Source organism: Sesamum indicum, linkage group LG4 (assembly GCF_000512975.1).
Source record: "Sesamum indicum cultivar Zhongzhi No. 13 linkage group LG4, S_indicum_v1.0, whole genome shotgun sequence".
NCBI lineage: Eukaryota > Viridiplantae > Streptophyta > Magnoliopsida > Lamiales > Pedaliaceae > Sesamum > Sesamum indicum.
Window position 1 is genome coordinate 12,053,285 of NC_026148.1, and position 24,928 is coordinate 12,078,212.

A 24,928-nucleotide genomic window follows, 5' to 3' on the forward strand; every position below is an offset into this window, starting at 1 on the left:
CTGAAAAGACTAAAACTGCGAAATGTCGAAAAGTTACAGGAATTTTTTCAATCCTAAAAAGATAAAGAATAAAAATATCAAAATGTCAAAATTACAGAATCAAAAATATATTTAAGCCCTAATATATGACTATGTTTTGGTTAGTTTTCTATGTACAATGTGCACAAAAAAATTATATGCACACATAGGGTAAATTACAATTGATTTTTCCGAAATTTATCTTAATTACAAATACCCATTCATTATTTGAAAAACTACAAATACCACTCTTAAATTACAAATCTTCTAATAAATATCCCTTATGACATCTCATTGGAGTGGAGTATTTATTAGGGTATTTGTCATTTCATGAAAGTAATTATAATTTTTTAAATAATAAGAGGTGTTTATAATTAAAAGAAATCTCAAAACCCTTCAAATTTACCCTAAATTATATTGGATTAGTATAATATAACGAGTGTAAAGTCTCTCATTTAATTGGTTTGAGCTGCAACATATATAGTTCCCATCATAATTTTCGGACCCTCAAATTGAATTTTTTTTATTTGATTTGTAGATGAGTATTTTAATAATATGGGGTACATAAGAAGAAAGATGACTGTTATTAAAATGAATTATTATGATTTAAAGTAAAAGAATACCGTAAATATATACTAATTAATGATAATTATGCAAACGACTATTAACTGTTATTTATGCACACGACACGAGTACTAAAATTGACGATAATTAAAAAATATGGTAGGTAATAACAAAAATAGTAGTAAAGATATTGTGATTTTATTATTATATGAAAGTTTGATTTTTTCAAAGATTAAAAACAAGCAAATGGTATTTATGCAATTAAATTTAACATCAGAAGGTATTAGTAGTTTTTTTTTGTTTAAGATTACAATTTTTACAAAGTCAGATTATAAATTAGCACAAATTCAAGGACCAAAACGCAAATAAACATTTCCGTTGCTCTTCTTGACTTCCACCTTCCATTTCCAAAGGTTGAAGATTCATTATTTGTTCTTACAGACACCTAACCTCGAAATATCTCCCTCTTCTTCTCCATGCAATTCCATTTCTCCTTCAAAAAATTCCAATTACCCAATTTCTGAATTACGGAATTCAGAAGACACGCCGGAGTTACAATGATAATTGATAAATCTCGGGTAGAATCGGTCATATCAATATTTGTTACAGTTTATCCCCACGAAACCTCTGCATTGATCTATTCCACCTCTTCCTTTTTCTTTGTAAGCCCGCTTTTAATCTTATACAACGCTCCAGAATTGAGAGAATCTGTTTTGCCGATTGGTGTTTTACGAGGTTACTTTGTGCAGATTTTGAGTGCGTATTTCGTGGTACTTCCATTGCGGGATGAAGGTGCAATTTCCTTGGGATTAGGGAAACTTCCGGGCCTTTTCGTAGGATCTTTGCTGCTCACATTGGTTGCTGCCCCCGTTTCGACTCTCATTTTCTCATTGCCGAATCTTTCCAAAGGGAAGGTATGAATAGTTTGGTAATTTGAGTTTTCCATACCGCGTGGATTAGTTTGGATATGTTGAAGATGTCGTTTTTTTTACCTGATTTTGTGGGGAAATGTTTTTACTCTTATTGATTAATTTTGGGTTGCATTTTCTTTTTAATATGGTAAATTTGGGTTGCATTTGTTATACGTTTTTAGATAGAATAAACTTGTTATTCTTCAGCGAAACTTCATAATATGACACCTTGAATTATTGTGAGACCCCAGCAAGATAATGTCCACCAGAACGATCAATGTAGGGGGTTGGGGAGTCCAACACCTCCTAAGACTGATCCGGGAGCTGGGATCTCCAATCTCACTGAGGACAACTATGCGTTCGTTCAGGCATTTTTAGTTCTAGCTGAGTGGTTGGATTTATTAATGAGCAAGTCAGGGATTTGACTTGTGGAGAAAATTTGAGTTCTGAAGATGGAAAGATCGATTAGCTATACGCGAGCTGTGTTATGATTCTAAAAATTTAATCTTTATTATTATATAAAATGAATTTCAGCTATCAGTTTATATTTGACTTTCTATTCTATGTATGTTATGCTTTTTCAAACTAACATCCATCAAACTTAATTGAGCTGAATATAATAATGACAAAAGTGGCTGCTTGTATGATTAGTTTTACAATGGCCACAAACTAGAAGCTTTTCTTTTACATCTTTATTGAAGTGTTACAATCTTCAAGGTCTTAAATTTGTGTTTGTGAAGCGGAATGAAAAATGTTAAATGTCAAATGTTCAGTGTCGGTGTTCAAAAGAAGAATGAGAAATTAAATGTTAATGTTATCAAACTGGCTAGTCACTTTCATAGCACAGTGATGATTGCTCTCAATTTGCTTACATTGAACTTGTAGGAAATTTCTTGATGTATCATTTTTAGATAAATAAAGATTCGATATCCTGAAATTATGTGTTGGGAGTAATGTGAGTCTCTCATTGTGAATAATTTGATCAGATTTCTTATTAAATTTTGCTGGCATCCTGCCGTATCAGCTTGTGATTGAAATAAGCAATACACCATCAGAATGTTTCATGCTTGATGAACACAAATTACCTGAAATGGTCTTAGGCATGTGAATTCATTATTCCACTATGTAGGTGCATGTTTGATACTATACAAGCTATTTTTCAATAAAGAGGTAAAAAAATTTCTTGTCAGTTTGAAGCCCTCTAGTTGCTCCTTGTGGATCTCTTCTAATAAGTCATCATGTATATGCTTATAATTCAACATCAAGGTGTTAGGTCTCCTACTGACAACAATTTTAACAACTCTCATTGCATTTGATGGAACGAATACTTTAACCCAATCTAAGCTTTTCATGCCAGCTTCGCTTTTCAAGTTACACCTGAGCTTTTCAATTTTGCTGGCATCCTGCCGTATCAGCTTGTGATTGAAATAAGCAATACACCATCAGAACGTTTCATGCTTGATGAACACAAATTACCTGAAATGGTCTTAGGCATGTGAATTCATTATTCCACTATGTAGGTGCATGTTTGATACTGTACAAGCTATTTTTCAATAAAGAGGTAAAAAAATTTCTTGTCAGTTTGAAGCCCTCTAGTTGCTCCTTGTGGATCTCTTCTAATAAGTCATCATGTATATGCTTATAATTCAACATCAAGGTGTTAGGTCTCCTACTGACAACAATTTTAACAACTCTCATTGCATTTGATGGAACGAATACTTTAACCCAATCTAAGCTTTTCATGCCAGCTTAGCTTTTCAAGTTACACCTGAGCTTTCTCTTCCATCTTTAACTTGTAAATTCATATCTTCTGACTGATCTCTTGCCCCAAGTACTTCTGACTGGTGTGCCACTAACATCTGGAAATTTTGCTCCTTCTCCAGGCACTTGTCTTGATACACCGGTTTTTTAGCTTGTCTCTTGTTATATTCTTTGTTCTATGGCTTTTTTCTACACCCGGAAGTTCACCTGTTAATATCAAGGCAAGTGAATGATTGTCTCATTCTTCACCCGTTTGGTTTTACAACATCTCTTATGGAGTTATGCTGGAATATCTGTTTATGTAGGAAATGCTTCCAGTGAACTCCACTATAAAAGAGGAGCTAAAGGTTGCAGTTAATCAAATAATTCCAGCTAATTCTGATGTCTGGGAAAACCATGGGTGGTTTTACATTGTAGTGAGAGTTGCCATGTTCCTCTGGGTAGAATGTTTTTCGCTTTACTTCAACAAAATTGACATTGCTGGCCAGTTGAAATCTCTATCATTTTTCCCAAATAATCTCCTAACTATTTCCTTTTTGCACTTGATTATCTACAGGTTGCTCTGCTTAATCTTATCACTATCTCCTCAACATGGGCAAGAGTAATTGACGTGATGGATAGTGAGGTCGGTGTGCTACATTTTCTGTTGGAATCTAGTGTAATAATTGTGAACTATTGAGCAGAAGTATTAAGTGAGGCCGAGAGTTCTTAAAGTAACGCAACTGTTTGGTGCACTCTTTCTTTTAGTCACTTGGGAGAATAGTGGTTTTCTGCTTATTTAATCTTGTTCTAAGGGATTAGTTGATTGTATGCACCAATAACTTCTTGAATTCAGTCAGGTTCAAGATTGTTTGGGTTTGTTGGTGCTGGGGCCACACTGGGGCAGCTCTTTGGTTCACTGTTTGCAACAGGAATGGCTTGGCTAGGACCATGTATGTCTCCTCTTTGTCGATCTCTCTCTCCTTTTTTCCTTGCATTTCTTTTGTGACATTGGTTCGGTTCATTTAGATCTGCTCCTTTTTGCTGCACTCTTGTTGGAATTTGCTGCGCAGTCCTCAAAAGGAATTAAAAAGGACATTTCCCAGCATCCAGAAGAACTTTCTCCCATCAGGTCTTATGCCTTTATCTTACTGCTTGATGCCTCACAGTCCTCACCATATCATAATCTTTTTCTTAGAAGTACCTATAACACCCTCTTGGGGTGTCAAATTACAAGAATGACCTTCTCCCACTCCCTACAAAGTACCATATGCATTTCACAAAAAATATTAATAAATATAATATTACTTGCTAAGACTTCTGTTTCATTTAACAGTTCCAGCGGGATCTCTCTCTGGCATTTAGATAACTGTCCTACACATGTATTTGGAAGTGGAAGTTGATGAAACTCTTATTTTTCATTCATCTTTCTGTCCCAGAAAACTGTTTTAGTAGCTTTTGCATCTTTTCACTTTGGTTCTTCTCGTTTTCCCCCGTTTCCTTCTTTTAGCGTCATAAAGTTATAAATTTTTAGCATATTGTTTTATTCCAGGGAATTATTCATGGGTTCATTTTCATTGCCTTTGAACTATCTTCTAATTGGATCTGAATACAAATTAATTAGGAGTTCTTTTATTTGGATAAAGACTTTGAGTTAGTGAAAAGTCCTTTGTCTCATCTAGAGGTGAGTCAGAATGAAGTTACAAAACAATGCCAGAAAAAATAGGTTTGGGGATTGGGAGATTCTTTTTGTGCTTTCATTTGCAAGAGATTAGTTTGATGCATCTATATTGAGGATATAAGTGTTGGAAACAAAAGCTAATGCTCCATTGTCTCGTCGCATTTTAAATAAGTAATTCAGAAACTTCTTCTTACGATGCTTTTTTAATTATGTCCTCCCAAAGTTTATTAGATTCAATTAGATATTTGACCTTTTTTTTAACTGGACTATATGAAGAACATTTTTCATCAATAATTTAAACGTAAAAGGATCTGATTTCATTTCAGTCCAATACTCAACAAAGAGACTTTAATATAGAAGCTGGACATTGGAATTAAATGAAATTGGAAAAACAGATTTTCAAGTGTCACCTTATTAGTTCCCAAGAAACAAAATATCCAATCTATTTAGAAATTTAATGCTTTCGTGTTGAAATATCCTCATCACTATGTGTTAGGCTTTAGAATACTTAACATATGTTTGGATCTCATAAATCATATATATATATATATATATGTACTGCCTACTGGAAATTGAATAAGACCAATGAACAAAGTGAACTTGCTCAGAGAGCTGCTTCTCCTAGAACTTCTTCATCCATGGAAAAACCTCAAATGTGGGCTATACTGGAGGGGTTGCAGCTTATATTGTCATCAACTTATTTATTGCAAGTTGCGCTTTTCTTATGGCTTAGTGCAGTAGTATCCTCTTTCTTCTACTTCCAGGTGAGTAAAGATTTTATCGTCGAACACTACTATTATTTGTCCGCAGATGTTCTGGATTACTTTTTTGCTTATGAATGCTGAGATTCTCAACAAATCATCCTTGCGTCTCATGTTGCTTAGTGCCGGGAAGAGTTTTTGATGTATGACCGTAAGTTCAAAGCCATGCAAACTTGACAATCAACAACAATTATGACTAGGATCTAGATGTATTCATTTATCAGACTCCATTTCCTCTACGTTAAGGATAAATATAACAGCCCATCACAATTCTTGTAGGCCCATCTCTTATGCAGATGAATATTAGCAATAGAAACTGGTAACAACCAAGCTACAATTATGTACGTGAGAAAGTTAATTCAAAGGGAGAACCTATCTACGTCCTGTGTAGCTCTAAAGAAGTACATTCGGTTAAGGGTATCCTAGTATTTTTAGTTTCTGAAGTCATTTTTATTGCAAATACTTAGCTAGGATTTCTGGAGTTATATTTGGAGCCCCTTGTCTTACTTGGCTAATGGTTTCTGCTTGCAGTCTAAATCCTTTTCTGACCAGGGGCGGTCTTTAAACCGTATAGATGCTTTTATAATCTTCTTATTTAATCAGAATTGAACATTAATCATTTTTTTTTCAACATGCTTTTAAGCTTCTTTTGGACTGTATGGCACACCTGCATCCTTGGTGTGATGCCTGAGAATTCCAGGTGCCATACCTAGGTTTTGTTTCTCTTATTCTTTGAATACTTACAAGTGCTTTTACTCCATTCACAAACACTATAAACTACTGATCCACATGTCTCCTGATTCTATAAATAACTAAACAGCCTTGGAAAGGTAAGTATTGACAACAGCCCTAAGTGACTCCCGATTTTCCCTACCTGTAGATCTTCACGGCTGGGTAACATTTACCTGATTTACCTCCAAACTACACTTACCAGCATGTTACGTAATTTGTTGGAATAAATATTTTCAGACTGCCAATAGTATGTGCTGAAGCAAGTGTTATGAAGTACAGCAGACTTGATTATTTGCTTCTGCTTAGCTGTCGGCTTTAAGAGACAAGTTGAGATCTTAAATGATCCTCACTAATGGTGTTTGGGAAACGATAATTAACATTTTTAGGCGTCTAATATGTTAATCAATCCTTGGCATTTTGGTTTAAGATTCTTAACTGTTGATTGGTTTTACTACTTATTTGTGCTACCTTCTCTGTGTACAACTGCAGAAAGTAACTGTTATTGCCAGTACGGTTGCAAGTCCTGTTGGTAGAAGAAGATTGTTTGCAGAAATCAATAGCTTTATTGCTGTTTTTATCCTTGGTGGACAACTTACCTTAACGGTATGGATATTTTTTATGATTTTCTATGTGAGTGTCGAGAGGGGGGCCTGAAGTCTATAAGTGATTTGTAAATAGAGAAAACAATTGCTCTATTTCCTGTTCTCCTCTTCCATTCTTTGCTTTCTATTATTTGCTTTTAAGGATCTCCAGGACTCGTGTTTTCGTGCATCTGAGCTCCATCTCCTACTGGATAATCATTTTAATCAACTTTTTCCATAAGTTCTCTTATGGTGAACTCTTTGACTAAAACTTGCTACCGTTTTTCCTTTTATATTAATGATACGTCTTATTTAGTTGTGGCATGTATGTATCCTTTTTCAACTGTCCTGCTGGTTAATATAATCACTTTCAAATTCATCTCATTTATGTTTCTCACAGGGGCGTATACTTACTACTGCTGGAGTTACTATAGCTATTTGCTCTGCACCATTTTTTGGGTTCATAAATCTAATTGCTTTAGCTGCATTGCCATCATGGAGTACAGTTGCCATCAGTGAAACTCTACGGAAGGTGTACTTTTCAATTGCCTGGGCGCTCTTCAATTTTATCCTTTTCTCACCCAAATTTCTGGCAGCCTCCACATAAAATCCTTATCCTCTTCCTATTTAAGAGCCAAAAGGATTTGTGTAATCTTTTCATACACATGTGAAAGAAGTTAACATATCTCTCTCTCCTTTTGTCTCTTCAGGTGGTTATGTACGTTGTTGCTAGGCCTGGAAGAGAGCTACTTTTCACTGTTGTTACAAAAGATGAGAAGTACAAAGCAAAGGTGCAAAAAAAACATGCACAATTGTCTTTTTTGGTAGTAGCAACGTAATTTAGTGGTAAAAGAAGTTGTTTAGTATTACAATAAACATGCGTAACATGACTCAGAAAGTACCTAGATTACCACACCCTGAATATTAAAAAGGTAGCAACATCCTTTACGACACTGGAAATTTGAAGAGCCCTGAAGTTAAGTATGAGTTTAATTTATCAACAGAAAATCAGAAACACTCACATTGAGAAATTATCTAGTTGCATTCATCTCAATTTCACGAGGCAGAATGGGATTTCAGTGATGTATTCTTAACAGAAAACATGACATCACAGGTGTGCTTAGATGTTATTGTTCAAAGGCTTGGAGACGCCACTGCAGCTGGGATGTATAAGCTGCTTTTCAGCACTTTAAACGGCAATGTCTCCAACGTCCCTCTTTATGCATTGCCTGTATGTATTGCTTCTATCAATATAAACCAGCTGTTACTCATTTTGTTGTCCAACAAAAACTCATTTGTATTCTGAGTCGGGTTTTCTCAAGAAAGAAGATTAATTTCACTTTCGCCTTATTTATCAGGTGTGTTTCCTGTGGATAGTGACAGCATTTAACTTAGGACGCCGGCAAACTCAACTTGCCAAGTTCAGAACATCTCAACGACAGGATACTCAATCAAGATGATGTTTTGTAGGTTCTTATAGACACACGCATAGTCGAACAAGGAGAATTTTCGTTACTTTGTAAGAAATCGTCTACCCCTCTTTATGTAACTCTGATTCTTCATTTCTGAGAAATAGCTTCAATGCAAAATATGCAAAATGATTTCTTAATTTCTACTTTTCCCCCTATACTGGGTGAAATTCTTCGGTATTGCCAAAGAATGGATAGTTTGTCTGTGTAATCTTAGTTCTCAAGAGTATAGGTACCTTGTGCTTGGCCAAATGGAGAAAAAAACAGTGCACAAGAAAATTTGCTTCATTTGTTGTCTTACGTTTTCACCTTGTGACAAAATTGAAACCACATGTTTGGTTACCATGTTTTCATATTAAGAACCACCAACTAGACATTAAAGTAATGAAACTAAAAGCTCATCTCTAAATTTGAAAATGTAATAAAACTGCTCCCTTATTTCTTTTGTGTCTACAAAATAGTGGTTTTATTAGCTTGTGCCAAATGAATGATTCACATGTCGCTCGATCGACCCTTCACTGGTCACCTTGGATTAATTAAGCCGCTGGAATCTGCAGTACTTCAGTAGCTAGCAGTACTTCACTGATCTGGACAAAATTGTATCAGATTAAACCAGTGTATAGACGATTATGGTACTCGACTTGAAACAAGAGCAGAAATAAATCATGCTGCTGGTAATTCATATATATAACAGAGTATCAGATGAAAGACAAGAAATTTAGTGAGAATTAGGTCTTTATTACGAAAAGTGAAGGGGTCGCACTCTAACATAGAGCACTTATTTCTCTATCTATAACCTGAATATATCATCGGTAGACACCAAACACACTGTTAGGTTCTAAAATATGATATTGATTAGATGTACAAGATTCTAATTTTATTTCCTATCTGTAAACCGGTGCGGTTGTGTCCAAATTCAGCTCCTGTAAAGAAATCGAATGACATCCCTCCTTAGATCAAGCTGACTATCTTCAATACAAACCTTGAGAATATAGGAAAAAACATCTATAATCCTATAAACTCTAGTTGAGCATCTGCTGAAATTAAATGCACCTAAATTATGAGAAATGTATTACCTCAGGTCTTATGTTCAACGAAGGGCGCGGACACGATCCTGGATAAGTTTTCTTTCCCAGTCTGCTACATCCTCAAAAGCGTGTTCTGGTAAGCATTCAAAAGGCTCCTTCCAAGGGTCATTCTTAGCCAAATCATATGTCGCTCCACGGATTGCTCTTTTGTTAGGCCCACAAGGTCTCTTTGAAATTAACGCGTTATATGCCTTATTCAGCTGCTCCAGAGGCAAATGAGCAATCAGACAGTACAGATATTATAGTTGATGATACAATCATTTGCCAAGAGTTTGAAGCAGTTTAGGTTGATCTCACAAAGCGAGTATAACTATATAGGATGATTTTCTTACATTCATATCACAGAACCAGAACATGTAGGCAATTGCAACAGCCGGTGCCCTCCCAAGACCGGCAGTGCAGTGAACATAAACTCTTCCATTCCCCTCCGAGATTGCCCATTCTAATGAGGAAACGGCTCTCGGTAATCCACTTCTCAAGGAATCTGGATCGAAATCTCTTGCCTGAGTTTTGTAGTATAGCATTTAGTTGTTGAAATAACTTCAGTTTATTGATTCAGTGTGACACCAACCTTATTTCATCCAGTCATAGCCGAATAACGCTATCAAGAATCTAAAACATGGTAACGGAAAATTTGCATTTTTATCTAATTCAACACAGTATGGAATCATATAGTTTCAGGATTTCAGAATTGGGTTCCCTTCAAGAAGATAAACCTGGACAAGATATATTCTTCTAAGTTTCATAATGAGTTCTCTATGCATTTCAGAAAGATTTCAAAATGGTTGATGGATAATGTTTCTTGAGAAAGCCACGTTTCAAATTGAACATCAAAGAAACAATGGTGGAAATACAAAACTTTTTCCCTCATGTTCTACTGTGCCGCATGTTTACAGAATTGACAAATGCAGAAGATACGATGTTGAACTAAAGCTTTGAAGTAAGAACTAATGCATTTCCGTTTGTGCATGCCATGGGATAAAATTGATTTATAAAACAATGGATTCGACAAACACATTACATCTAGCTATTAACAAATGAAACACAATTGAAATGAACAGGATTAGCTTACAGGCCTTCTCATGTGACAGATTCCCAGTTCTCCACATCTCATTATAATAGATTTCAGGTCTATACCCCAGTATTCAACATCTTTGTCCTGCTGTAAGTTGAGAATATAGCCCACATTCAGTTCCATCTTAAGATGATCGATGTCTTCGGCTTTCTGAGGTTGGGAGCCAACAACTAAATCTTCAGTTATCAATGTATAGTTCATGCCTGAAGCCACTACGTTCTTGTTAGATCCCATATTAAAACCTCAAGACTATCAAATTATAGCAACACAACAAGCCAAGTCCTCGCATGTTTAACATCGGTCATAGTTACAAAAACTTACGGCAATTTTCTGACTCTTAAACAACAAATTGTATTTGACCTCCAAAGCTAAATGAATCTAATTCTGTTTCTGGACCTCATTCATTACCGTCCATTATCATCTTTTAATATGTCATATGCCTAAAAGAACAGTTCGGATCTTTCTAGGTTCTCCTAAAAGCACAAATACATATAATTGACTGTAAAAACTTGTAGCATGAAGTCGAATTCAGCCCACGTGAACAGACATTGAAAGAGTAAAAGAACTAGGACCAGATCCACTTTTCCAGAAGGGATCATCCGTTACTTCCCACTACATTACTCAACAAAATAAAGCACAATGAATCATTCGAAGTAAAAGACAGCATCACTCGTTTATACCCACAACTCTGCCATCACCCAAGAACTGAACATTCTTAATACACAAATATTCAAACCTTATTAACCTTCACGAACATTCTGGTAAACAAAAAGATCTAAATTAATGTAGTACAACAACAAAATCCCACCAGCACAAACACGCAGAGAACCCACGAAAACCCATTCAAGATTTCTAATTTTCAAGAACTTCCATATCCTTCAAAACCCCATGATCCCAACCCAGAAAAACAAAAATTAAAAAAGAAGAGAACCTGACCGAGATCATGATGGTATTCATAAGGGTTCCTCATCATCTTCTTCATGGCTATATTATACTCTTCCATTTTGCTCCTTGACTCGTTGATTGAAACAGAACGGTTCCGCTCAGTCTCACTCTCCTGAAGCTTGCAAGAAATCTTGGCAAATCTGAAGGCCCTGATGGGGTTGGGCAGAGATGCAGAGCTCTTCTGCTTTGAGGAAGAGAACAAGAGAGAATTCCTTTGGAGTGGAGATGCAAGCAGTGGAGCAGAGGAGGAGGAGAAACAGAGGTTGGCAATACCTTCCATCGCTTTAGATTTCTTATTCTGAGTGATTTTTGTCTCTCAGTCTCAGAGCTCTGATTTTGAGTGTTGTGTCATATTGTCAGATTTTTCTTTCTGTGGTTGCACGAAGCTTTGTATATTTATGGAAGATTCTAATGAGATCGCATTAGTCGGTTTCCTTAATTGTACAATAAATTTAATATATTTATTCTGCAATTAATTTTTATTTTTATAAAAAAAATAATTACCATACATTTGCTCCGTACTTTATTTATTTTGATCAAAATCAAACTCAATAAGAATTTTTCCTTATTTATTATAACTTGGCTTTTTGTTTCTCCCTCCTAAGACTAAAGTAGCAATATCAAATTAATAATTATTTTTTAGAAAAAATATTGAAATTTTAAAATTAATATTTAAATAAGTTGAACTTAATTATTTTATATGTATTTTATTATTCTTTTTACTAATTCAGAATCACAATAAAACATTGTTACAAATAATTAAGAAATTAATAGATCAAGATACAAAAATTAATGTAAAAGTTTAACATTTGCATATCGATTTGATAAATATACTAATGATCACACTGCAAATTATTTTTCTTACTGATCAAATTCGGATATTATTACACATTTATAAATCACGTTAAAATAAATTTTGGCTTATTAATTCATTTGGAATATAAAAAATTTGATATTGATTAATTGTAATAAATTTGTTCAAAATAATAATAATAGTAATAGATTTCGCCTTCACTTTAAAAATAAACAAATATCCATATTTATACCCAATTTAAATCTTGTTATTATCATGATTATATTAAGATATCGATTCTTGGATCACTATGAATTAATATCCATTAACGACTAATGTCGACAATATGATTACATATATAAAGGAGCTTAGATCTGGTGTTGTAGATGCTATTTTCGGTGTGCAATATATATTGGATAGTTGACCGTAATAAGATCTTATTTTACTAATAGTGCTAAAATTTCATAATTAAAAATTTATGAGTTTGAATTTTATAAATATGAATATATATTTAATTTTATAATAGCTTCTTGTTTCTTACTGCTTATGAATGCCACTTTTGCATGTAGCTCTGCCCAAATTATTGCATCAAAATATATTTGTTCATCCCCAATTAATATGTATAAGATTGAGGGATGAGATTATATCCCTACCTTCTTTAGGTTACATTATATTCTGACTGCACATAAATTTGAATTATTTATTTTATTTATCCTTCACATACTTTTAAAAAATAAAATAAAATAACTCAATAAGGAAGAAAAAGAGGAAGTGGGCATAGGACGAAATATTGGTAGGATAAATTATAACGCGTTTTTTTGAGATTTTGTTATAGTTATAAATATTTTATTATTATTTAAAAATTATAAATACTCTCTTAAAATTAATTAATGGTTAGATAACAAATATTCACTTAAGTTGTCACAAGAGGATATTTGTTAGACGATCGTATTTTAGGGGTATTTGTTAGACGAAAGTTATCTAGAGAGTATTTGTAATTTCTTAAACAATAAAATAATATTTTTAATTATAATAAATATCAGGAGAGCCTGTTGTAGTTTATCAATAATATATGATGATGCGCTTGCGACTCTATTGGTGCCTTGTTGAGCTAGGTATTATCTGTTCTTATTTCGTATGAACCTTAAGGTTTGCAACCAATATCAGATGCTTGCCTACATTATCAGTTCCCAAATGATGGGCTTGGGAAGGGCATATAGCCTCGTTCCCACATATGATGCTAAATGATACAACTTGCGGTTCGATGGGTGCCTTATTGCATGAGGTATTGTCTGCTCTAACTTCTTATGAGTTTCATAGTTTTTGTCTGAAAAGACGCCTGCTAAGAAGAGGAGATCTTGGGCCTTATAAGTCATTCAAACTTCTCGTTTACAATCAATGTGGAGTGTTTACCTACATTATTAAAAAAAAAACATTTATCTTTTTAAATCTCCTCCTTTTCTTCTCCTCATGAATCAAATGCTTACTCCATTTGTATGGGGAATTTTAGTGAGGAAAAAAAAAACGTGAAGAATATGTCTGGTTTCATCTTATTCTTTTGGCAAGATGAACATGAATATATACTGTAATAGTTACTTTTCATTAAGAAAAAATAAAAAAGATAAAATTTATAACCCAATAAATATCTCCCCCGATTAATTATGTTCATTCAAATATACATATAAATGTGTGTGATTTTGCGTCTTCCAAGGTTCACATAAAACTAAAACTAAATTAATGATTCGACAAAGTTGTATTTTTTGTACCATAATGCAGAAAATCTATACTTTTAGTTCATCGCTTTATAAGAACTTTAAAATGCTTTGAAAATTAAATTTTTTCCACACATTTAGTCTCAATTCTTGAATTTTTTAAAAAATTAAACAGACAAATCATATGATCGTTATGTTAGAACCAAAAGTGTAGACAACCCTATCATGTGAGGCCAAAAATGTAATTTTTTTTATTAATTCCTTACTCTTTTATTTAATTGTTAAAGGAAGCAAGTTTTATATTTAATCATCAAATGGCAGTCGCAACGAATATAATCTTAAAAAAAAATATTAATCCCTGTATATGTAACTCTTTTGAAAGTCGCATTAGCCTTATTCCACAAATAGTGGTACATTCATCTAGTAAAATGGAACTATTTTTAGTCTCAACATCACAATGATGCAATTTTTCCATCTATTTTATGGAAGTTAGACACTAAACTTAAAAGTATTGATGAATTTTAATTTTAAATTTCTCAAAATTCACGTAAAATGAAGGATAAAAAGTGTAAATTTTCCTAATTTATGGGGGACGAAAAATGCAATTTTGTCAAATGAAAGCTAAAGGTCTCCTTCCTCCCTCTCTCATCATTGTAAGAGGAACCCTGCTTTAGGAGTTACTTTTTGTTGAGGAAGGACTTGCATCAAAAGTAGTGAATGTCAGCATCGAAAAGGGCTCGACGTTCCATCCAACCATAAGTTGTATTGGTAATTGCCAATTTCGATCACAACCGATTTTTAAAATTTTGATCAATAAGATCTAATTTAGTTGATAAAATTAAGATATTGTGACCAAATGTAGCATGTTGTAACGTTAGTTATAGTTATTAATTGACGTATATTAATTATTGATGGTTGAAATTTATAGTATAAATATAATCAATTTTTTGGGAAAAAAAAAAACATGAAAAAGAGTGGGGAGAGTGAATGACACATGCACCAATTATATGTAAATCAAGTAGGCAAGAATTTATTCCCACAGCCTTTAGGAATGAAGCGCATCATGGGAATATGGGAATAAGTCACAACCAGGTATATGTCGTGTTTCCAAACACTCGTACGTGGACCACAAAACACGAGCTTTCGAATGTTGTCATAATCTCTGGAATCTACATGTCTCTTACTACGTTTAGATTAAATTTGATTGAATTAAATTAATTATAAATATGTATAATATACTTATTATGTAATTGATCTTTTTTTATAAATTATATATCAATTACACCGTAAGTATAATATATTTATTATATAATTAGTTCAAATCCTACTAAACTTGATTCGGATTAAAATTTTTCTTGATATAAAATAAATAATCTTAAAAAAAGAAAGAAAGAAACAAAATTCTTGTTAATCTCTTACATGTATAATCAAATCAAATAAATAAATAAGTAAAAACACGCTTTGATTCTGGTTCGGGAGTATCACACATCTTTGTATTAAATACGTTTTATCCAATTCCAAATCATGTCATGTACCCCAGCACAAGTGTTGAGCTGAGAATTTAGGCAGACAGGTGTGTGGTTGGAAACACGCTTTTCTGATTCCCACTAATCAAGAAAAAGGAAAAAGATACAACGCCTTTTGGTGTACGAGTACGTTTATTAGTGTAGTAATCGATTAGCTACTGATTGTTGTGTTGATTTTCTTGGATCCCGGAATGCAGAATGGCCAACTCCGCCAATAAACGTGTTGCGATATTGGTCACCCGAAGCACGATTCTCCTTAATTATCCGTAGGATATTTAATTAAATATATTATGCCTGCAGGATGATCATGAAATTACAATAAATTAATATGTGATGATGTATCCAGACAGGCGACATCTATTTAAATTATCTATTAATATTTATATATATACATAGACTTTATTGTAATTCGAAAAATTAGTGAAAAGAAAAATTAAAAATATTCGGGTTAAATGAATTGAAAAATTAGGTGTAGCTGATAAAATACTATTTAAATCCATATATTAAAATTAGGAATAATTATATTTACACCCTTAATTTATAATCTCTTTACACAAATTATTTATGCCTTTTTAAAAATTATACATACTATCTATCAGAAATGTCAATATTATTTACGCAAATCATCTTTATTTTTAAAAAATTATACATACATTCACTAAAAACGACAAATCATCCTTTTTTTTTTTTTTGCACCTAGGGATGGATTCTGTAATAATACAAATGATATGAATAATTTGTGTAAATAAATTATATATTTCAGAGTGTAATATAATTATTCCTAATAACTACTCATGTAATTCTAACAAGAGAAAAATAATAAAAAATCATATTAGATTTATTTATAAAAAAGCTAAAATTAGTGGAACATTAGTAAATTAGACATTCAATTCTATTAATAATGTTATTTTAATGATATAAATGAAAAATATTTAAAAAAGATTAAATATGAGATATACTAATTATTTTTTTTTTACTTTGAGAAAAAATAGTTATTATTATTATAAAAAGACTTGTGTAGATATAAAGTGAAAATAGTATTTCTTTAATTACTGCACATTTGTTACTCTACTACAACTTTTAACTTTTAACTTTTGTTATAAAAATCACTTCTTTAAGAACAATTTTTTTCGCAAACACTCTCTAATAGGAGAGGACTTAAGCTTATAAGCCGTTCAAACTTTTGATCTACAAACAACGATGAAATGTGTGTTTACATCATTAACCGACAAACGGCGGGTCTAGGGACAACATATGACCTCATTCTCATAAACAACTTTAAATGATGCGGTGTGCGTTATAATTTTGTCTTATCACATAAAGTATTATCGACTATAATTTTATACAAACGGTCTTTAAAAAAATATATTATAAAAAATTAAAAAATATTAAATTTTATAAATCACCCAAACTTCTCATATCAATTAACGTAAAACAACTGGCAGCAGGAGATATAATTGGCAATTTCGGTTAATAAGACAGGCATAAGTAGAATGTTAGCCAACAGGGCAGCAGAGGGAAGATATATATACGTTGTTAATTTTGTAGTTGGGCACTTTCTCTGAAAAAAGCAGACAGTTGGCGACTTCCACTTTGAATTTATGAATCTCACGAGATCCACTTGACAAACATGACATGGAGAAAAGCGTGTGAGTAAAGTCTATTGATAATTGCGATCTACCTCCTCCAAAATAATATACTTGATCAACCAAAAACCGTTAAATCGCTCACATTTATATTATTATAAAAGAAAATATTTTATCTTATTAATTTTTAAATACTCAAATTTATCCTTTATTTTATTTCTATCTTTTAAATAAATTTGGTCAAATTAATAATTTTTATATTTTATAATAATATCATAATTATATATATATTTTTCTCTTAACTATCCACTACCCACAATTTTATCACCTTATTTCTCAATATTTATTATAATTTATTTTTTTCACAATTTTTTTATCACCTCATACCAAAATTCTTTTTATATATTCGTTGGAATCGCGTACGACGATAACTAGTACTTTTAAAAGAAAGCATTTACCCTCCTCCATGCCCACTCTTGCGTGGTGCAAGTGGTTGGTGTTTGGCCTTTTATTTTATATTTTGGTCTTGCTTGTAAAAATAATGGTCGTGGATAGTTATTTTGCAACTATAGTTATTACTATTTATTTTGATTTTTAATCTTTTTAATATAATAACTAATTATGATAAAGAAATTATATTATTTTTTAGTGCATAATTGACCTGTCTGGGGTTTGTGATGAGAGAAGGATGAAGTTTAGATGAAGGATGAAAGAGAAATTGGAGAAGAAAAAAAAAGGGTGAAAGAAAAGGAATAAAATAATATTGAAAATACATGGTTGTAGTAGGGGCATTTTAGTATCTTAAAAATAATATCATATTGAATTTTTTATTTAAATTTTAAGAACAATTACATTGTCCTCCCGTGAAGTTGGATAACACGTAGATTATCTGGTAGTTTGAGAAGTTACATTTAATACCATTCAGTTTGTTTTTGCTTAATAAATAGATTCATTCGTTAATTAAAATTCACGAAATTTGTTGATATTAGCAAAAAAGTTAAATAAAATCCCATATTTAATTTTGACCAAACTACCCTTATAAGGGTGAAGAGCATCTTCTCACATGCATTAAATTGTGGAAATATATAGGGTAGTTTAGTCAGAAAAAAAATTATATAACTTGCAATTAGTCAATATAAGTTAATCAAGAGTAGATATGGATTTTTATTCAACTTTTTTTTTGCTAATATCAACAAATTCGATGAGTTTTAACTTACGGATAAATATATTTGTTAAACAGAAACAAACATCATAGATACTAGATGTAATTTTTCAAAATACATGAGGATTTATGTGTAATTACACCAAACTTCAGAAAAAAAACGCCGTAATTATCCCTAAATTTTATTGCATCTATTATTTCATTTAATATATACTCGTTATGTGTACAATTATCATGTTATTTATTTTATTTAAAATTAATTATACACACAATAACGTGTACACATACCAAATAAAACATATAAAAGATACAACAACATTTAATTAAAAAAGAAAATCCAATCCACTTATAACATATATACTTGAAAAGGAAGCCAAGGAATTAAATTAGGGAAAGCAGAATAGTTTTCTTTTCTTTGAATTTTTCCTTGTTTTAAAATGGGAAATAAATAAATTAATATTTGGTTCTAAGATGATAATGATTGAAGCAGCACAAAGTAGGTGAATATTAAATATCTTGCCACCAATCCAATATTAAATGCCATTCACTTTTTCTATTATTTTCCTATTATTTGTATATTTGACACCTCTCATCATTTCGGCTTGCAAGTTGAGTAGTTCAATTATGATTAACGATATTTTAATTTAGTGGTTAAAACTAAATTCTCGTAAGTATATAAAAATTTGAGTTCATGAATTCAAGTTTCGCCAGACGTATAAATATTTGTTTCAATTTATATTAATTTATTTAATTATTTTTAGTTGTGTTGATTGGATTCACGTATTGGTCAAATTTTATGATAATGTCAATGTAGTCATTATGGGGGGATGAAATTAATATCCAATGACACAAAAGAATTATGAACATAAGTATGCCATTAATCATGTGGAACATGTAAATTATATTCAAAACATGTCTGGTTAATTTTATTTAAAAGATTTTATAAATTTATACATGACATAAAATGTTTTTTTTATGAAATTTTAAGATGTTAGTTCTTGAATTGTTTTAATTAATATAATTAAAATTAAAAATATCATGTTTACGCGATACACAATATAACGTGTAATATAACTAATTCTAGATCGCATTCAAATATGTGATGGAAGCACATTAAATGTGCACCGCAGGAGAGACGTCGAGGACTAACCAACTATAACTATACTTGACTCCATGACATGTTTGGACATGACGTGTTCAAACAAAGAAAACGACTTGTATTTATCTGACTTTCAGTTGAACTTAATACATATCAATCACATGCTAAGTATATTTAATTATTAAAAAAACATAACAAATATAGTCAATTATCATAAGGTTTTTCGATCAAATTCCTTGACCAATAGGTGGAGGTGGGGTGGGGGAGAGTTCAATCATGAATGCTCTTTTATTCGAAGTGGTAATTATATTATAATCTTTAATATACGAATATTTCAATATGTTTCTTAATAATGTTTGAATTATATAAATAATAAATTTTAAATTTGTGTAAAGTAAAAATAAATATAAAAAAATTGGAAATTTATATTCATGATCAGTTTAAACTTATTTATAAAAAAAATAATTTTAATTATTAGACTAAAACGTTATTGGGACATGATAGATGTGAATGTTGTTGTTCTTGGGGGTATCTCATTCTTCTAGTCTTGGGCAATTAAGATTAGGGCAATGAGTGAATTGCTTCCCCTTGGCATTTCCTTCATTTCGCTTTCCTCTTGCACAAGAAAATTTTCCTACTTATATGGGACAAACTCCTAATGCTCTTTCATAAGGATATGGGCGTGCCAAAGGGGGTGTTTCACTTAACTTATTTATATAATTTTACAATTTCATAACATATTTATTAAACTTTATTATTATGGGGTAAGATGTTTAGTGTGAGATTGTGATTATGTTGCACAAAGAATGCCTCAGCTTTTTCTGAAACAAAGCTTATATAACAGGACACCGTTAGAACTATACTGGGAAGATTTCACTAAAAAAATTTCAATGCTAAAGTCAGATAGATTGAATGGGAGAAGTATTTTAAGGTCATACAAAATGCTAGAGGAACAAAAGTTGAGGGATGGAAAGCAATTATTTTTTATATATTCTCCCCAATTGTACACTCCATCAGAACCACAGACTCGAAAATCATCTGATGGCCATAGTGAGTCCGACATATTAGGATTTTGGATGTGCTGGAACAAGATCATATCAACCCTAATTAATGACAATGTAAGCGTAAAGCTAGCCACAGTTGGATAACAAAAGAATTAGGGGTAAGGTCTTAATACGATCTTTATAAGATTACCCCAATATCATTTATATAAAAATATTGATTTTTTTTTATTTTTTCTTCTAAAAAAAGACTATTGAAACACTTGAGTAAAACAAAATCACGAAACTTGCAATATATTATTAATTTAAAAAAAATTAATTACAACTGCACAACAAACAAAATTGTAGGACCATTTCAAAATTAATATACTATAGATCTCAAAGTTGAATTTACAAACTAAAACTAAGAAAATAGAAGAATAGAAAATTAAATGAAAATACCAAAAAGGGTAGAGGAGAAACGTTTACCCTAAATTGTTAAACTATAATTCTTCCTTAGCTCCGCCATTTACTACCACGCTATTGTTTCTACCAGTTACCCCATATTTTCTAAGTAATTCCTCCCCCCAATCCCACAGATGCAGAACAATGTAAGTCCCAATCCCACCTATCAGACCGTAAGCAATGGAATAGGTCAACGGCATCAAGATCATTGTCATGAACGCCGGAATCGCCTGCCGCATATCACCCCACTCCACCTCCACCACCGCCTTCATCATCAGCACCCCCACCAGTACCAGCGGCGGCCCCACCGCCCATGACGGGATCGATGCCAACAACGGCGTGAAGAAGAACGCCAGCATAAAGTACCCTGCTACCGTCAAAGCTGTTAACCCGGTTCTCCCTCCCTCCCTTATCCCCGTCGAGGACTCGATGAACGCCGTCACCGGCGACGTCCCGAGTAAAGCACCCACCACGATGGATGAAGCGTCCGACATGAAGGCGAAATACTGGCCCTCGAAGTCGCCGTTGGAGTCCATAAATCCGGCGAAACGCGCCATGGAATACAGAGTTCCGGTGGTGTCCAGTATGTCCACGTATAGAAAAGTTACCAGAGCTTCCCAGAAATAGCCTTTTCCGATGGTCTTGAAGCTCAGAGCTCCGGCGGTGCTCTCGATTTTGTGAACGTCAACTACTTTCTTGAAGTACTCGTACGCAGAATCCCCTGCCGGGGTGTTTGGAAAGGCGGTTACCTTGGTGTTTCTGAACCACGAAACGGCCGTAACGAAAACGATCCCGTAAATCATCGCTCCCTTGATGTTTTTGACCAAGCAATAAGCAATAATGACAAACCCCACTACGCCAAGCCAGAGCGTGGCGCTCTCCATGCGTCCATGCAAACAGAGTATGTCGCCGGAAACCGTTCCGCCGGGGATTAGAACGGTGCCGTTGGCAGAAGTCATCACCGGCGCCACCGCTGCCCGGGCTGAGCTCGGGCAACCGCCGAGCGTGACCAGCGTGGAGGAACTGTAACCAATGAGGCCAACCCCTTGATTGTTTTGCAACCCAATAAACGCCAAGAACAGTCCAATCCCTGCAGAGGAAGAAATCCTGACAGGCTTCGGCACCAATTTTGCGAGCTTAGCGCGCAAACCAACTGCGGAAATCAGTAGAAAGATTAATCCTTCGATGAAAACGGCGGCTAATGCGCTTTGATACGACACATTTCCTGAGCCATGGAATCCCACAACCGTGTAAGCAAAATATGCATTAGTCCCCATTCCCGGAGCTAGTCCCAAAGGTAGGTTAGCTAAAACGCCCATGATGACGCAGCCGATGAGGGAGGCGGCGACGGTGGCGACGATCAAATCTTTCCGGGTTTTCTCCAAACAGGCAGCGTAGCCGGGGTTGACGGGCTCGAATTTGCAGGAGACGTCGGGGGGGACAAGGCGGAGGTTGGGGCGGTTAACGCAATCGGCGGGGGAAACGGAGGGGTCCGAGCAGAGCGGGATGCAGTCGGAGACAGAACAAGTGCCGCCGGAATCTGACAGTATAGAGGCGTTGACGGCGAGGATGTAGGCCATTGTGAGGAACGTGGCGGTGCCAGCCCGGAGCTCGGTGGTGAAAGTGGTGTTGCGTTCCGTGATCTTGAAGCGTCTTCCGACACGGCTTTTGGCGACGTAGGAGTTGAGGCGGGTGATTGCGGAGTGTGTGGTGGATGACGGCGGAGGCGATGGTGGAAGTGGTGGTGGGCCGGACTCGACGTCCATTGCGGTTCGAGGAGTTGAGTGGAGTTATTGGGGACTAAATATTTTGAAGGGCAATGGAGCTCTTTTTATATTGTTTGTGTGATGCTATTTTTTAGCTTCACACATTAATATTTTATTATTCTACTATTTAATTTACAATTGTATATACCTTTTGGTTTTTAAATTTAAATTTTGCTCTTTTACAATTAAAGGGATTTTTTTTCTTCTTTAAAATAAGCATTAATTAGATCATTTTTTTAAAAAAATATTAATCATTATACCAATACTTCATTAACAAAATTCAAATCACAATTAATAACAAAATTATGAATTACATCGATTTTACATAAAGTAAAATAAATCCCCACACTTTTTTTTTTTTATAAACTTGAATTTATAATTTTATATTTATTCATAAAATCTCAATCTCAACCATCAAAGCAGACCTTACTAGTCAACGGGATGATGCATTCGGTCCCACTTTAGATAGAAATTTAAATTTTTTTTTTCACACTCAATCAATTTTTCCAAAATAAAATGCTCAAACGCATCACCATTTAGATATTTCTCTTAAAGTATATTCCTAAAAAACTTTATCTTAAAAAAATGAAAAGTTTTATGTTATATTTGCATCTGTACATGAAAATTTGTCATTTGTGGGCTTTGAATTGTCAATAATCATCTTAATATAAAAGCAATAAAAAATGTTGAAAGATAATGTAAAATGCATTTAAAAATTTAAAAAAGCTTTTACTTATCACAATCATAATTTTCATAATTTTAATAGTAAAAAATAATATGTCGAAATTATCAGTATCAATAGTTAATCACAGAAACGCAATAAAAAACACATATAGTTACAATAAATATATATAATCATCATTATATTTCTGGAAAAAAATATTAAATTACTATCCCTTGAAATAGTCCTAGTAAAAATTTCAAATCATCACTCAGTATTTTATCATTAATGCTATTTATTATAATAATCACTTAAAATTAATAATAAAATAAATAAAAGGAAAGTGATTGAAAATAATTTGGTTGACCAATAGAATGTGAAGGAGATTCCATGTGGAGGGACGGTATCTTTGTACAGATACAATACAGCTAGACAAGATACTGTTCACTCAATTTTAGGTTTCAAATCCGCTGAAAATATGGGAACAAGAAAAGTGTGGCGAGTATGAAAATATGGGAACAAGAAAACTGCGACGGATTTTAATATAGTGACTTCTTTTATATGATAATTACATCCACATTTTAATAATATATCGATTCAATCAATACACTAATATTAACAAATTCATGCACATAAAATTGGATATGCGTGCTCTGGTGGGACTCTTGGATCTTTTGGTAAAATTTATTTTAGTCCCTGATATTTGTGTAAAATTTCAAAATAGTTCTTATTTTTTTTAATTAACTTGAAATTTCAAAAAATTCGTTAAACTCACAATAATTATGTTCATATGTTATTGTTCAAATTACTATGTAAATAATTGCCCAATAGTAAAGCTTTTCAATCAAAATAATTATATTTTTCTACACTTATGAGGGAGGGACAAATTTACAATTTGAATAGGAAAAGTGAGGGATTAAACTGATTTGTTTTGTAAAAAGAAAAATTATTATATGAGTAATATGGAAAGAAATCAGCCACTCAAAAAAATAATTATAGTAAGTTGAAAACACATACTTTATTTTAAAGTTGAAATTAAATATGGAAGATTCAGATGAATTAGACTGAGATTTAATAGTTAAAGTCTACAAATGTGAAGTCAAATTATTAGTGTAAATACAATTGCATTACGGCTGTATTCTTAATTGGCCAAAAATGGAGACGGTTTGACCACAATAAGTGACGGAATAGCGTTCACACTGGTTTGGCCTTATCTCAAGTTTGATTCTCTTACTTGTTCAATATAGCCATTATTGGGAAAATAAAAAATAAAAAATAAAAAAGAACCCTATGGTTGGAGACTCATTTTGTTGGTTAGGGAGTAATATTTTTATTAAAAAAAAGTTATTTTTAGATGTTACATCAATGGATATGTGGAAAATAAGATTTTTTTTTTTTTTGGTTTCCTTTAGGTTAAATATTAGAAATAATAGTGTTTTTTTTCCCAAAAAGGGATGATTTCATTTTTCGTACTCCAAATGTAGCTATTCTTCACGTTTGGTCCTCTAAGTATACGCCTCGTCAAATTGAGTTCTTAATCACTATAAATTTCATTTCAAAGTGGGTTCTATTGTTGGTCAATCGTTAAGGAAACTGACAACAATGGTTGGATG

The 24,928-nt window shown here is 33.0% G+C and overlaps 3 protein-coding genes across 6 annotated transcripts; 1 reads left to right on the forward strand and 2 right to left on the reverse strand.

Moving 5' to 3' along the window:
- On the forward strand, positions 989–8,745 carry LOC105160807. Its single transcript, XM_020693367.1, has 13 exons — positions 989–1,244; positions 1,332–1,496; positions 3,377–3,475; positions 3,560–3,694; positions 3,811–3,879; positions 4,090–4,186; positions 4,263–4,372; positions 5,496–5,678; positions 6,897–7,010; positions 7,389–7,520; positions 7,699–7,779; positions 8,103–8,219; positions 8,347–8,745. The coding sequence occupies exons 1-13, from the start codon at positions 1,140–1,142 to the stop codon at positions 8,446–8,448; spliced, it is 1,509 nt and encodes a 502-aa protein (XP_020549026.1). The 5' UTR covers positions 989–1,139; the 3' UTR covers positions 8,449–8,745.
- LOC105160808 (phosphoglucan phosphatase LSF2, chloroplastic) lies at positions 8,859–11,943 on the reverse strand. 4 transcript variants are annotated; one of them, XM_011078300.2, is made up of 5 exons: positions 11,557–11,943; positions 10,618–10,823; positions 9,878–10,048; positions 9,534–9,745; positions 8,859–9,039 (listed from the first exon to the last, which is right to left on the reverse strand). In XM_011078300.2, exons 1-4 carry the CDS (start codon positions 11,843–11,845, stop codon positions 9,548–9,550), a joined length of 864 nt encoding a protein of 287 aa, XP_011076602.1. In that variant the 5' UTR covers positions 11,846–11,943; the 3' UTR covers positions 8,859–9,039; positions 9,534–9,547. The 4 variants fall into 4 exon arrangements, with proteins under 4 accessions (XP_011076602.1, XP_011076600.1, XP_011076601.1 ...); XM_011078298.2 differs by having other exon boundaries at positions 8,859–9,044; XM_011078299.2 differs by lacking the exon at positions 8,859–9,039 and adding an exon at positions 9,099–9,380.
- Positions 20,787–22,790, reverse strand: LOC105160809 (adenine/guanine permease AZG1). Its single transcript, XM_011078301.2, has one exon. The coding sequence runs from the start codon at positions 22,652–22,654 to the stop codon at positions 20,927–20,929; it is 1,728 nt and encodes a 575-aa protein (XP_011076603.1). The 5' UTR covers positions 22,655–22,790; the 3' UTR covers positions 20,787–20,926.

Bases quoted from the DNA above. Each gene is read 5' to 3' on its own strand.
- LOC105160807 (XM_020693367.1), top strand. From the start codon at position 1,140: ATGATAATTGATAAATCTCGGGTAGAATCGGTCATATCAATATTTGTT. The intron at 3,695-3,810 runs GTAGAATGTTTT...GATTATCTACAG, and splicing joins GAGTTGCCATGTTCCTCTGG to GTTGCTCTGCTTAATCTTAT. The intron at 4,373-5,495 runs GCCTTTATCTTA...AAATTGAATAAG, and splicing joins TTTCTCCCATCAGGTCTTAT to ACCAATGAACAAAGTGAACT.
- LOC105160808 (XM_011078300.2), bottom strand. From the start codon at position 11,845: ATGGAAGGTATTGCCAACCTCTGTTTCTCCTCCTCCTCTGCTCCACTG. The intron at 10,824-11,556 runs GTCAGGTTCTCT...TAGTGGCTTCAG, and splicing joins TGAATACCATCATGATCTCG to GCATGAACTATACATTGATA. The intron at 9,746-9,877 runs GTAAGAAAATCA...CCTCTGGAGCAG, and splicing joins TCTGGTTCTGTGATATGAAT to CTGAATAAGGCATATAACGC.
- LOC105160809 (XM_011078301.2), bottom strand. From the start codon at position 22,654: ATGGACGTCGAGTCCGGCCCACCACCACTTCCACCATCGCCTCCGCCG.